Below are 16,076 nucleotides of genomic sequence, written 5' to 3'. Positions count from 1 at the left end.
TTCTGGTGATGTTTTAAAATAGCTATAGAGTACACACACGCACGCGTGCACCCACCTCCACCCACACACACACACACACACACACACACACACACACACACACACACACCTCTGCACGGCTACATTGTCTCAGCTGACTAAAAATGACGTAGCTGTGTACCATTTAAATTATACTTCATTTAATGTAATTAATCAGAATCACCTTTGTCATCTAATTACATTCTTCCACTAGATGTACACAGTTTTTTTTCTGTATCATACATTCTCTGTTGGCTCTTTTCCATATGTGTTCTACTTTTTCCTGTTCTGAAATCCACATATGATTCATTTTTTGTAAGTATCTGCTTATGTTTTCCTTATTGTGGAGCCTTAACATTTTTACTCCTTTCTATTACCAAATAAAAGTATCTAACTTCAGGCTGTGCAATTTAGTTTACATAACCGTAAAATGGTTTCTTGTGCTAATTTCTGTTTTAATAATTAATATTTTACCATGCAGTAGAGTGTAGGCTACAATGAAACAGTTTATACACAAGTGACAACATCTGAGTTATAAATTACACTTGAGTATCAGTATCTGTATATGATATGGAAAACATTTTATGGTGTGGAAACTACGATGAGGACAAAAAAAAGTGAGAAAGTTAACCACTCAACCACTGCTGCTGAATGGTGGACAGTACACAGCCATGATTAAAAGCCAGAATATTGTACTAGTTTGCTGCCCTTATTAGCTCTTTTTCTAGTATTAGTACAATACTGTAAAAGCCAAAACTCAGAAGCTAGTGCTATTTTCTTATCGTTCAGGTATGCCTTCGTGTCACCCACCATCACCTGCATGCTAGTGATTATCTTTTTTTTAGTTTCTATTTGTTGAAATTGATTTACAAAATGAATAATGAAAAGTTTATAGTGAACTACATCCACCATCAGCCAGAGAAATCACGGATTACTGTAGCAACTCTACAATTATCAAGATGACTTATTTACAAGATAAAGATGCATACAATCCAATGATACTGATACTTGTCTTCCACGCATATCAACTCATCTATAGTTTCTATGAAGAAAGAAATACAGTGGCAGTCGGTATTTGCCACATACATACAAACTACAGCAACAGCAAGTACAGTAATGAATAAAGAGAAATGACAAAACATTAATGAATTATGATGCAACAAAAACAAATTTTCACTATCATCTAGTTAATGAAAAGGTAAAATCAAGTTTTGTCATTTGAAACCAAAGAACACCTGAAAAAATGAACTAAATATAAGACATTAGGATTCTTATTTTTTGTTACAATTTTTATTTTAAAAAAGGAGCTGTCCTCAACCTGAAGATTGATTTGAACATCACACTGTTGTACTAGACCCTCTCTGACCTTTGAACTGACTTGCCTAACCAGTTACAGAGGAAGTTATAGTACAACAAGAACTCCGAACCATAGTGCAACTTGACGTTTTTCACACATACAATGTACAGTTATTGAAAGAAGAATAAGTGACCAGAAAATGTTGGGACCAACTGAAGACAAACCTTTTTATTAGTAGTATAAGGCTTACCCATGTAGCCAAGAGGCAACATCTCTTTATTAAAACCCACCAACTTTTCCTTCCTTTTATTATGATGAAATACTAAGAATGAAAAGTTTCTAAAACTTCATGGCCATTAAATTTCCAGATCAAGAGATCCATTATTAAAGGAGTTCAAAATTTGCTTTAATCCTGTGGGAAAGCGACCTCAAGCAAGACGTAAAAACAAAAATAAAAATAAAAATAAAAAATAAGAAACTCCATCTTGTGAATGAAAGTAAAATCACAGGGAAGCAGTTGAATGACTAAGAGAAACTGAGTAGGAAAGAGGAACTGTCTGAACTCTTACTGTAACCACTGAACATTATTACATGCTGAGTTTCACCTATTGTTGGTCAGATGATTTTGTAAGTGTTATTTTACTTGATCGATTACTGAGTTAGTTTGCATTCTGGAATACTGCAGAAATTTTGCATGGTGCACGTCAGTGTTACACATTATCAAAAGGCATCACAGGTTGAAGACAAGTGATTGAAATTGTGGAAAAGAATATTCTTCTCTTTTTCTATGTCTCCTTTTTTTTAGATTCTAGCTTTAGTAATTAGCCTCATGGTACTGAGATGGACTGAAATAAGGTGTGATCTGTAAGATTGTATCCACTTTAACATGTTCTTCCATCTAACACTCACTGGCCCACAGATCCAAGATGAACTCTCCCCCCACCCCCACCCCCACCCCCCTCCCTCTTTCTCCCTCTCCACTTATCAGGAATAAACTTTTTGTCATTTCAGTGGAGTAGTCTTTCGCACCAGAAATTCCACCATATTTTCCAATTTCTGTGATCTTCCTCGTGAAAAATCCATCTTTGGCATACACATAGTATTTGCCACTCTTTTTCACAGTGACTCATAGTATTTGCCTCTCTTTTTCACAGCCAGTTATACTAAATGCGCTTAATAATACATTCCATAAGCTCATTGGATAAAAAAAGTAACTTGGCATGTCAAGAGTTAACAGTAACCTAAGCCCTTTTATATGGTGTGGAATGATACAGAATTGGGAGAGTACATGTGTAGTGTTCACACAGATTTTACAGTCAAATCCTGATTTGTTCATCATGTATAATATGGAGCACAATACTGATGTGGCAAATTGAGGGTGATTCACTTCAGAGATACATGTCATCTAGTGAAGTATGTTCCAGATATCACAAGTGTATTGCAATGAACTATCGATCATGTATACTGACAATGGAAAACATTGTACGTTTAGTTTCTTCGCAACAATGGAGTGTGGAGGACTGGAACAGTGATAATTGTTCATAAAAATGACATATCTGTCCATACATGAAAGATGCATGGTGTTCATTCATAATAAATCTCAAGAAGCATTCCAGCAGGACGAAGTGAAAAGAGAGAGGAAGTTGGAGGTTGTTTGATATTCTATGGTAGTATTTTGCAATAATTAGTCCTTTGGTATACGTGAGAGATACTTTGCAACAGAATAGCTACACTAAGTTGGTGGACAATGAGGCTTTGCCATTTTCACAGTCATCTTATCAAAGAGAATAACTTTCATCATTATCAATGATATCTTCAGAGATAGAAATATGCACACCTACCAGGTTAAGTGATTGCAAGACACAAGGAACTAGCTGGGGCCATTAAATGTCTTGATTGCCTCACAAAGCACTTGCTTTTGAACCCTGTTGACAATAATGGGACTGTCTAGAACACTGTGACAAATGTCAGGGCCATAGCCACAGAACCTGAGTGATTATGTGAGCTTTAAAAGAAATGGCTGGAAACTGATATCTCCTACACCCAAAAGATGATGTACAGCCCATGCCACAGTGAATAGTAGTTATTATTAAGGTTCACGAAACTGTTACACACTAATGAGGAGAAAGTGACTAATTTTTACCCAATGCACTTTTTGTAAAAGTTTTTAATGCTGATACATTAAACAACAATGTAACTCTTCCGACTCATGGGAATCACTATGCACAATGGTTGAACATAACAAGATAACCGTTAAATACTCCAAAAGTCCAGAAATACGATGCTGTAGCCAGCATAAAGGACAAATTCAGTAGCAAACTGTGTAAATAGGTAATTTAAATACAGAGAGAACACACTGATTTAAAGGGCATTCACATGCTACCAACGTCATATATCCATGACAGGTTCATATCTTATTTCAAACATAATAAATGTCATATTTCTGTGTGTGAAAGGTCTTACAAAGGGTTACTTTAATTTTTTATGGGTGTCAATCAAAGAAAGGACTACCATACAAGTATTTTAGAGAAGCATTGCAGTGGAAATTTGCAGCACATGGTGTACCTTTTCCCAACCATGACATGAGACACTTCTTCAGCTTGCTGCACTGATATAAGAGTAACTCTTTTCATTTGTGGTCTACACAATCTGATAGTCATTTATTTTTTTAGAGCTATAGTACATACACAAGTGAATTAACATCAGCCTCAATCATGGCCACACACACATATATATAATAAAATTATTCTTGGCATTGATGACTTATTATAACAACATTTCATGATAGTGCCTAAATACAGTAGACACATTCAACATGACATTAATAAAGGTGCAGTTTGATGAAATAATGCACATAAAAGGAAGACATCAGTTTTTTTTTCTTTTTACACTCTCGCCTGTACATAGTACTTACAACAAGAATTTGACACATTCTTCCACATGCTATAGGAAGCCTGAGTAAACCTAGTACATTGGTCCCAGAATTAAAAACAATATGTTACAGGATTATTTTGCATAAACATTTTTCAGAGCCAAAATTGTTGTTACATACTTTCAACAAAATGCCTTTAGGAAAAAAGTACAAAAATCCTTCAGGGTCAAAAGGACTAGAAAATTCAATATGCAGGTACATACAAGATTTTTTATATTCATTTGAATATATTATGTATGTATTCTGCATACCTTTAATGATTTAATCTGTCATTAAACTGATAACTGTCTAACAATGAGCTTGAGGTAGCTTCATAAAGTGTCTGTAATATTTTTACAAAAGAGGTTCTTTAACAATCTCACAAAATATAAAAAATACCAATTCATACTGGCCCTTTTTTTTAGGGTTCGTACACTTTACAATGAGCTGAAAATATGGTTTTTAATTAATGAGAGTTAGGAATAAAAATGTGATGTTTCCTCTTCTCTCTTTTGCAAAATATTGTATGTTGTGAAATAATCATAAAATTACAATACTTAGGGCTACGTAAGTACTTGGTTATAGTCTTGACATTGCCAAAATTCTATTTCATATAATAACAAAATTGAAAACTTTTGTGCAAAAATATACATAATTTTAATAACCTATTTCCAACATAAGTATAATGGTGATATGCACTCATACTGTAAAAAACTTAATTAATCTGTATCAAAAGTCACTTAATGTTTCATCCTGCATTGAAGTTTAATGGCCATGAACTTTTTTTTAAAAAAAGGGGGGAGAGCATGAGAAAAGGCAATAATGAAATTACACACGAAATGTACATATGTGGAAATATTTTTCCTTCCTAGCAACTGATACTATCTTCAACATGATAGATAAAATTCACCAGTTGTTCTCACTCCAAACAATGTACATTCCTGAAGCAGCCAAATAGGACAGTATTCTGATGAAAACAACATCAGCTTCCTCGTACAATTTCATACGTTGCTCGTTCGATCACCTTGAGGTGAGTCTCTCAAAGGTTGAGTCTGAAACACAATTATTGTGTACATCTAAGTACAAATCCTGTCAGTGACAGAACCACAATGGCATGATGACTATTACACACACATATTGCAAGGTAAAATAAATTTTAATTGAATAGTGTAACATCAGGGGAACAAAGGACACTTTCTCCCTGTACAGTAAAAGATATATTTATTAGGGGAGACTGGAGGATGGGGGTAAGGCGAGTGTCCAAATTGAATTTATTTTCTAAAATTTTTATGTAGAAACAGAATACACACAATTCTGATTAACTCAACAAGTACAATTATCGCAATGATTGCAGCCATGTGGGATCCATTTTTGAAATGTCAGTTTCCTATTATAGAATGGAAGGTTTCTTTCAAAATGCCTGATATTGAAATGTCTGTCTTAAGTTAACCATAACATCTTCCCCAAATCAACATGCTCACTGAATAGACATGTTATTACTGGTGCTATGACTAGTATTTGGCAGTCATGTCGACTAAGAATAATACATAAACTTGACAGCAACTTCTTTAATTTTTATAATAAAAAAATTTAAAAAAGAAATAAAACAGAATTCTGCAGACATAAATGCCTTGAATCAAATTTTCCCACCATCTCTCTGGCTTCAAAGCAGGAGCATGTTGCATTCAAATGAAACTGACATAGCATGATATGGCAACAAGTACGTCACTTTCATGAGCAAAGGCAATTTTGATAGTTTTGGTTTAGTCAGAATATGTCCTTTAGTACTGAGCCACTTGCCATGATAAATGCCACACCATATGTACAGCCCTTATATAACAATAATGATGTGAGGGATGTGGCCTGCCCACCCCATTCCAGTGCACATCTTACCTATCAATTACCATTTCCACAAATGAAACTGTAATCAAAATAATCATGAAATCAAAAAATGTAAAATCCAGGACGGAATGTAATAATATTGTAAAAGGGAAAGTTGCTACTCACCATATACTGGAAATGGCAGAGTCGCAGATAGCCATGACAAACAGACGTCACAAATATAGCTTTCGGCCAAAAGGCCTTCATCAGAATTAGACGGCAAACACACACATACACACACACGCAAATGCAACTCACATGCGCATAACTGCAGTCTCAGGCAACTGAGCCACAGTGTGAGCTGCAGCACCAGTGCATGATGGGATTGGCGACTGGGTGGGGGTAAGAAGGAGGCTGGAGTGGGGAGGGGGAGGAATGATAGAGTAGGCGTAGCGGACAGTGACATACTGTTGGGGAGCACGGAGGATCATCTAACCTCCCGACTGCACTTAGCTGCCATACCCTCTTTCCACCTTGTCCCTCCACACTCCCCAACAGCATGACACTGTCCGCCACGGCTACCCTACTATCCCTACCACTCCCCGCCCAAGCTTCCTCCTTACCCCCACCCAGTCGCCACTCCCATCATGCACCAGTGCTGCAGCTTGCAGTGTGGCCTCGGTTGCCTGAGACTGCAGTGGCGTGTTCGAGTTGCGATTGTGTGAGTGTGTGTGTGTTTGCCGCCTAATTCTGACGAAGGCCTTCTGGCCAAAAGCTATATTGTGACAGTCTGTTTGTAGTGCCTATCTGCGACTTCGCATCTCTGCTACTGGTGAGTAGCAACTTTCCTTTTCACAATATTGTTACAAAATAATTATTAGTCATATTAGCTACTGGTTTTCTGTTACTGGTTTACGATAGATGTTACATGCATTTGCTGCAACGAGTCACAGAGGTTAAGAATTACGATCTTATAAACACTAATTTATTAGAGAGACATTTAGTCACTAGTGCTCATCTTAAGGCAGTAAGCCGTACCAGCCACTTAAGTATTATTTAAACAAGCTGTAAAATGCTCCTGTTGGAGCACATAGGAGGTGAATATGTTTCTCTTTTGAAGACTCTAACGGAAAAGTGGGGAACCAGCTGCCTCAATCCTTATTCTGCCTTCCTCACCATAAATTTTGGCAAGTGAACATATTCATCCTCTTTTAACACAGAACGTTCTAAATCCTTTTACCCAGTCTTTCTTTGTAGTGAAGCTTCCATATTCAGCATCTCCACCTCTCTAGCACTTTCTTTGTACCTCTCCCTCTGCCATTGTTTCCTTTTACTCCCACTGATTTACAGTGTATCCCACTGTCACTGTCTCCTCTTGTATTTCGTTCCCATTGCCACTGTCTCCACTGTAATGCGGCAGGTTGAATATTCTAGGGGACCCGCAATTTATTTTTACCCCTATAACCAAGTGCTTAAAATTTCAGACCTTGTAGGTCCTCCCCTTTACTTACATCCTAAAAATCACCCCAAGTCTCAGTATGGTCTCCACTGATCTGTATTTTTCATTTTCACCATCGCTTCTCTCTTTTACTCCCATTGCGTCACATTCAAAACTGTTTTTCATTGACTGGTTGCGACAGACAAGACTGTCATCTTCAGATCATTTGAAAATTTTTTTCACTTTCACTGTACATCAAGTTCTCATCATGAACCATGGACCTTGCCATTGGTAGGGAAGCTTGTGTCCTCAGTGATACAGATAGCCGTGCCGTAAGTGAAACCACAACGGAGGGGTATCTGTTAAGAGGCCAGAAAAACGTGTGGTTCCTGAAGAGGGGCAGTAGCCTTTTCGGTAGCTGCAGGGGCAACAGTCTGGATGACTGACTGACCTGGCCTTGTAACATTAACCAAAACGGCCTTACTGTGCTGGTACTGCGAACAGCTGAAAGCAAGGGGAAACTACAGCCGTAATTCTTTCAGAGGGCATGCAGATTTACTGTATGGTTAAATGATGATGGTGTCCTCGTGGGTAAAATATTCCAGAGGTAAAATAGAACCCCATTCGGATCTCCAGGCGGGGACTACTCGGGAGGATGTCGTTATCAGGAGGAAGAAAACTGGCATTCTACAGATCAAAGCACTGAATGTCAGATCCCTTAATTGGGCAGGTAGGTTAGAAAATTTAAAAAGGGAAATGGATAGGTTAAAGTTAGATAAGGGAATAAGTGAAGTTCAGTGGCAGGAGGAACAACACTTCTGGTCAGGTGAATACAAGGTTATAAATACAAAATCAAATAGGGGTATTGCAGGAGTAGGTTTAATAATGAATAAAAAAATAGCAGTGCAGGTAAGCTACTACAAACAGAATAGTGAACGCATTATTGTGGCCTAGATAGACACGAAGCCCATGCCTACTACAGTAGTACAAGTTTATATGCCTACCAGCTCTGCAGAGGATGAAGAAATTGATTAAATGTATGATGAGATAAAAGAAATTATTCAGGTAGTGAAGGGAGACGAAAATGTAATAGTCATGGAGGTATTGGAATTCGACAGAAGGAAAAGGAAGAGAAGGAAAAGTACTAGGTGAATATGGAATGGGGATAAGAAATGAAAGAGAAAGCCGCCTGGTAGAATTTTGCACAGAGCATAACTTGATCATAGCTAACACTTGGTTTAAGAATCATGAAAGAAGGTTGTATAGATGGAAGAGGCCTAGAGACACTGGAAGGTTTCAGATAGATTATATAATGGTAAGACAGAGATTTAGGAAACAGGTTTTAAATTATAAGACATTTCCAGGGGCAGATGTGGACTCTGACCACAATCTATTGGTTATGAACTGTAGAGTAAAAGTGAAGAAACTGCAAAGAGGTGGGAATTTAAAAATATGGGACCTGGATAAAATGAAAGAACCAGAGGTTGTAGAGTGTTTCAGCGAGAGCATTAGGGAACGATTGACAGGAATGGGGGAAAGAAATACGGTAGAAGAAGAATGGGCAGCATTGAGAGATGAAATAGTGAAAGCAGCAAAGGATCAAGTAGGTAAAAAGCCAAGGGATGGTTGAAATCCTTGGGTAACGGAAGGGATATTGAATTTAATTGATGAAAGGAGAAAATATAAAAATGCAGTAAATGAGGCAGGCAAAAAGGAATACAAACATCCAAAAATGAGATCGACAGGGAATGCAAAATGGCTAAGGAGGGATGACTAGAGGACAAATGTAAGGATGTAGAGGCATATATCACTAGGGGTAAGATAGATACTGCCTACAGGAAAATTAAAGACACCTTTGTAGAAAAGAGAACCACTTGCATGAATATCAAGAGCTCAAATGATAAACCAGTTCTAAGCAAAGAAGGGAAAGCAGAAAAGCAGAAGGAGTATACAGAGGATCTATACAAGGGCAGTATCATGGAAATGAAGAGGGCATAAGTGAAGAAGAAATGGGAGGTGTGATACTGCGTGAAGAATTTGAGAGAGCACTGAAAGACCTAAATCGAAACAAGGCCCTGGGAGTAGACAACATTAATTAGAACTACTGATAGCCTTGCGAGAGCCAACCCTGACAAAACTCTACCATCTGGTCAGCAAGATGTATGAGACAGGTGAAATACCCTCAGATGTCAAGAAGAATATAAAAATTCCAATCCTAAAGAAAGCAGGTGTTGACAGGTGTAAAAATTACCTGACTAACAGTTTAATAAGTCACGGCTGCAAAATACTAACGCAAATTCTTTACAGACGAATGGAAAATCTGGTAGAAGCCGACCTTGGGGAAGATTAGTTTGGATTCCATGTGAGGCAATACTGACCCTACAACTTACCTTAGAAGATAGGTTAAGGAAAGGCAAACCTACGTTTCTAGCATTTGTAGACTTACAGAAAGCTTTTGACAATGTTCACTGGAATACTCTCTTTCAAAAGGTGGCAGGGTACAGGGAGCGAAAGGCTATTGACAATTTGTACAAGAACCAGATGGCAGTTATAAGAATCGAGGGGCATGAAAGGGAACAGCAGTTGGGAAGGGAGTGAGTTAGGGTTGCAGCTTATCCCCGATGTTACTCAATATGTATATCGAGCAAACAGTAAAGGAAACAAAAGAAAAATTTGGAGTAGGAATTAAAATCCATGGAGAAGAAATAAAAACTTTGATGTTTGCTGATGACATTGTAATTCTGTCAGAGACAGCAAAGGACCTGGAAGAGCAGTTGAACAGAATGGACAGTGTCTTGAAAGGAGGATATAAGATTAACAACAACAAAAGCAAAACAAGGATAATGGAATGCAGTCTAATTAAATCAGGTGACACTAAGGGAATTAAATTAGGAAATGAGACACTTGAAGTAGTAGATGAGTTCTGTTATTTGGGGAGCAAAATAACTGATACTGGTTGAAGTAGAGAGGATATAAAATGTAGACTAGCAATGGCAAAAAAAGCTTTTCTAAAGAAGAGAAATTTGTTAACGCAGAGTATAGATTTAAGTGTCAGGAAGTCCTTTCTGAAAGTATTAGTACAGAGTGTAGCCATGTATGGAAGTGATACATGGACGATAAATAGTTTAGACAAGAAGAGAATAGAAGCTTTCAGAATGTGGTGCTACAGAAGAATGCTGAAGATTAGATGGATAGATCACATAATTAATAAGGAGGTACTGAACAGAATCAGGGAGAAGAGAAATTTGTGGCACAACTTGACTTGAAGAAGGGATCGGTTACTAGGACATGTCTGCGGCATCAAGGGATCGCCAATTTAGTGATGGAGGGAGACCAAGAGATGAATACGCTAAGCAGATTCAGAAGGATGTAGGTTGCAGTAGTTACTCGGAGATGATGAAGCTTGCACAGGATAGAGTAGCATGGAGAGCTGCATCAAACCAGTCTCTTGACTGAAAGACCACAACAACAACAACAACATTAAGATCTTAGTGGAGAGTATATTGCACATTCCACACAGTTTTGTCAAAAATAAAATTACAAAACTGTCACAAGTAAAAATATACACAGCTAAAATGCACCTTGTGGAACTTACATTTGTAGCACTCCTTTGATGCTCGTCAGTTCTTAAAATCCCCAGTATACAGTAAAAGTGCATATTTATGCAAACTTTTGTATTTATATGATGAGTGGAGTACCTCTTGGAATCTTCTCACTCGAAATACATTTCACTGCCACTGTCTCTTTCCCATCATCACAGTCTCTCTGCTACCCTCTTTCAGCACAAAAAAAGCAAGAATGTGTTTCTGTGCCAAAATTTTTGGTGAGGAAGGCAGAATTAAGTTTGTGGCAACTGGTTCCCCACTTTTCGGTCAGAGTGTTTTAAAGAGGAACAGATTGATCTTTTTTGTGCTCCAACAGGAACATTTTTCAGCTGGTTCCCTTCTTTTTCCATGTTAGAGCGAGTGTGTGCTGATTAGTTAAAACAAATTCTGTAGGTCAGTACAGTTCTCACAATTTATTTACATACTCAGACACATTGATATACTTTGACAAACACAAACAACAAATAAATATGCAAAACTGCTTGCTTTACATTTTTTCTGGATACGTTGCTCATCTATCGCAGTTCATCAAATAGGCCTTGCTTATGATTTGTATCTTAGAAGAGTAAAAATGTTATTGCAAATATTTTACTGAATTTATAGTTTTTCCACTTTTATGTAATTTGGAGTCATTTTAAGTTCTTTTTGCATGTTTAAACCCTGTTTAGTAATTATTTTGTTACTGCAGTACCACTTTGGGCATATTTGTATAGATGTGAAGTGTTTGTTATACAGAGACAGTGGCCTCAAAGTTTTAATGGTGAATAAATGCTGACTAAAAATATAGTTTGGTGACCTTACAACCCTTTCAATGTGTTCACTACATCAGTTAAAACTACATTTACATCTTTTATCAGAAGCTGCCCAAAAACAAATGGTGCTTTTATAAGCCACCTAAGGTCCACCCCCAACAACAACTAATGCAAAAGAACCAATCGATTTGCTCAATTTGCCTGGGCTGGAGGAAGTGTGTAATGTTTAAATTTTGACCCTGTACTGTAGGACAGCTACAGTATGTCCATTCTTCTGGTAAGTATACAAATAGTTAAAAGGCCAAGGGTTACCCAAAATACTTGACCCCATATCTTTGTGTGAGATATCATGTTTTTACATCTCGCTTTTTGGAATAAATATGTACCATGCATTGTCATCCACAGACAGATTACTAAGACTCTTAACTAGATTATCAGTAGTTTCTTGAGCTGCCAGTATCTTCATTATGTCCCATATAAGACTATATATAGAAACAGAAAAAAGCGAATTGTGTATTTCTTGCAAAGAAAGGAAAAAAAGAAAAAAAAGATGGGCTGTCTCCACTGCTGATGCTAAATGAAGTGACAGAAGTTAAAAGCAAGACATTTCTCTGAGCAACTTTACCAAACAGATCACATAGGAACTACAAAGTGGAACAACACACTTTTATACACGATGTAGCAAAGTAACTTCCCGACTTCAAAATACAATAAACCCCATTTTATGAATAAGATTTTTTAATTTTTTTAAATAAAGTCAGTACATACTTAAAATTTTGTTTCACACAGTGTGTGCTCCGTGCCGCCGTTGGATAAGCAGCTGCAGCAGCAAGTCGTATACTCCTAGCTCACTCATTTGTTACATAGCTTAATTCTTAATTTCTTTGCGTGTTTTTGGTACTTGCATTGTTTAATTCATAAATTTCTGCCGTATTATAGTATTTGAGAGTTGTAGCATCGCGTTTTAGTACATGAATAGTGTAAAATCGCGTAGTCTCCTTCCGCCGCCGAGCAGTGTGTCAGCAGTGCGCAAGTAGCAGCATTACTGCATTTACTAGGCAATCTTGTATTTTAATAACCGTTTAAATTTTGTGTCGATTTGTTTGCACTCTCTGTAGATTAGTTCAGACATTCTTTGCACAACAGTTTTTAGCATGGATAGGGACTGCAACTGCTGTGTTCGGATGCAGGCTGAGTTGGCATCCCTTCGCTCCCAGCTTCAGGCAGTGTTGGCTTCGGTCACACAGCTTGAGGCTGTTGCCAATGGGCATACTGTGGGGTTCCAGATGGGGGTTTGTCGGGGACGGCCAGCTTGTCCCACGCATCCCCTGATCGGACTAAGACTGTGGTTGCCCGGGATACTGCCCGCATTGAGGCTGATACCTCACCTGTGGTAGAGTGGGAGGTCGTCTCAAGGTGTGGCAGGGGGCGAAAGACATTCCGGAGGGCTGAACGGAAGGCCTCTCCAGTTTGTCTGACGAACCGGTTTCAGGCTCTGTCTCAGGCTGATACTGATCTTCGGCCTGACATGGCTGCTTGTCCTGTTCCAGAGGTTGCCCCTCAGTCTGCAAGATCCGGGCGGTCGCAGAGGGTGGGCTTACTGGTAGTTGGGAGCTCCAACGTCAGGCGCGTAATGGGGCCCCTTAGGGATATGGCAGCAAGAGAGGGGAAGAAAACCAATGTGCACTCCGTGTGCATACCGGGGGGAGTCATTCCAGATGTGGAAAGGGTCCTTCCGGATGCCATGAAGGGTACAGGGTGCACCCATCTGCAGGAGGTCGCTCATGTCGGCACCAATGATGTATGTCGCTACGGATCAGAGGAAATCCTCTCTGGCTTCCAGCGGCTATCTGATTTGGCGAAGACTGCCAGTCTCGCTAGCGGGATGAAAGCAGAGTTCACCATCTGCAGCATTGTTGACAGGACTGACTGCGGACCTTTGGTACAGAGCCGAGTGGAGGGTCTGAATCAGAGGCTGAGACGGTTCTGTGACCGTGTGGGCTGCAGATTCCTCGACTTGCGCCATAGGGTGGTGGGGTTTCGGGTTCCGCTGGATAGGTCAGGAGTCCACTACACGCAACAAGCGGCTACATGGGTAGCAGGGGTTGTGTGGCGTGGGCTGAGCGGTTTTTTAGGTTAGATGACCTTGGGCAAGTATAGAAAGGGCAACAGCCTCAACGGGTGCAGGCCAAAGTCAGGACACGCAGGGACCAAGCAGCAATCAGTATTGTAATTGTAAACTGTCGAAGCTGCGTTGGTAAAGTACCGGAACTTCAAGCGCTGATAGAAAGCACCGAAGCCGAAATCATTATAGGTACAGAAAGCTGGTTGAAGCCAGAGATAAATTCCGCCGAAATTGTTACAAAGGTACAGACGGTGTTTAGAAAGGATAGATTGCACGCAACCGGTGGTGGAGTGTTCGTCGCTGTTAGTAGTAGTTTATCCTGTAGTGAAATAGAAGTGGATAGCTCCTGTGAATTATTATGGGTGGAGGTTACACTCAACAACCGTGCTAGGTTAATAATTGGCTCCTTTTACCGACCTCCCGACTCAGCAGCATTAGTGGCAGAACAACTGAGAGAAAGTTTGGAATACATTTCACATAAATTTTCTCAGCATGTTATAGTCTTAGGTGGAGATTTCAATTTACCAGATATAGACTGGGACACTCAGATGTTTAGGACGGGTGGTAGGGACAGAGCATCGAGTGACATTATACTGAGTGCACTATCCAAAAATTACCTCGAGCAATTAAACAGAGAACCGACTCGTGGAGATAACATCTTGGACCTACTGATAACAAACAGACCCAAACTTTTCGACTCTGTATGTACAGAACAGGGAATCAGTGATCATAAGGCCGTTGCAGCATCCCTGAATATGGAAGTTGGTAGGAATATAAAAAAGGGAGGAAGGTTTATCTGTTTAGCAAGAGTAATAGAAGGCAGATTTCAGACTACCTAACAGATCAAAACGAAAATTTCTGTTCCGACACTGACAATGTTGAGTGTTTATGGAAAAAGTTCAAGGCAATCGTAAAATGTGTTTTAGACAGGTACGTGCCGAGTAAAACTGTGAGGGACGGGAAAAACCCACCGTGGTACAACAACAAAGTTAGGAAACTACTGCGAAAGCAAAGAGAGCTTCACCCCAAGTTTAAACGCAGCCAAAACCTCTCAGACAAACAGAAGCTAAACGATGTCAAAGTTAGCATAAGGAGGGCTATGCGTGAAGCGTTCAGTGAATTCGAAAGTAAAATTCTATGTACCGACTTGACAGAAAATCCTAGGAAGTTCTGGTCTTACGTTAAATCAGTAAATGGCTCGAAACAGCATATCCAGACACTCCGGGATGACGACGGCATTGAAACAGAGGATGACACGCGTAAAGCTGAAATACTAAACACCTTTTTCCAAAGCTGTTTCACAGAGGAAGACCGCACTGCAGTTCCTTCTCTAAATCCTCGCACAAACGAAAAAATGGCTGACATCGAAATAAGTGTCCAAGGAATAGAAAAGCAACTGGAATCACTCAACAGAGGAAAGTCCACTGGACCTGACGGGATACCAATTCGATTCTACACAGAGTACGCGAAAGAACTTGCCCCCCTTCTAACAGCCGTGTACCGCAAGTCTCTAGAGGAACAGAAGGTTCCAAATGATTGGAAAAGAGCACAGGTAGTCCCAGTCTTCAAGAAGGGTCGTCGAGCAGATGTGCAAAACTATAGACCTATATCTCTGACGTCGATCTGTTGTAGAATTTTAGAACATGTTTTTTGCTCGAGTATCATGTCTTTTTGGAAACCCAGAATCTACTATGTAGGAATCAACATGGATTCCAGAAACAGCGATCGTGTGAGACCCAACTCGCTTTATTTGTTCATGAGACCCAGAAAATATTAGATACAGGCTCCAAGGTAGATGCTATTTTTCTTGACTTCCGGAAGGCGTTCGATACAGTTCCGCACTATCGCCTGATAAACAAAGTAAGAGCCTATGGAATATCAGACCAGCTGTGTGGCTGGATTGAAGAGTTTTTAGCAAACAGAACACAGCATGTTGTTATCAATGGAGAGACGTCTACAAACGTTAAAGTAACCTCTGGCGTGCCACAGGGGAGTGTTATGGGACCACTGCTTTTCACAATATATATAAATGACCTAGTAGATAGTGTCGGAAGTCCCATGCGGCTTTTCGCGGAGGATGCTGTAGTATACAGAGAAGTTGCAGCATTA

General features: G+C 39.3%; 1 protein-coding gene across 13 annotated transcripts in view; it reads right to left on the bottom strand.

Annotated features, from left to right (window-relative positions):
• Positions 1-3,765: 3,765 nt before the first annotated feature.
• LOC126473647 (liprin-beta-1) overlaps positions 3,766-16,076 on the bottom strand; it is a 955,354-nt gene continuing 943,043 nt past the window's right edge. For all 13 annotated transcript variants that reach the window (XM_050100860.1, XM_050100862.1, XM_050100857.1 and 10 more), the window contains one exon: positions 3,766-5,278. In XM_050100860.1, the coding sequence (XP_049956817.1) occupies positions 5,228-5,278 (51 nt within the window). In that variant the 3' untranslated portion in view covers positions 3,766-5,227. The remainder of the gene's footprint in view (positions 5,279-16,076) is intronic.

This window comes from Schistocerca serialis, chromosome 4 (genome assembly GCF_023864345.2).
Source record: "Schistocerca serialis cubense isolate TAMUIC-IGC-003099 chromosome 4, iqSchSeri2.2, whole genome shotgun sequence".
NCBI lineage: Eukaryota > Metazoa > Arthropoda > Insecta > Orthoptera > Acrididae > Schistocerca > Schistocerca serialis.
The sequence above is the reverse complement of the archived record's forward strand: the minus strand, read 5'-3'. Positions and strand labels throughout refer to the sequence as shown.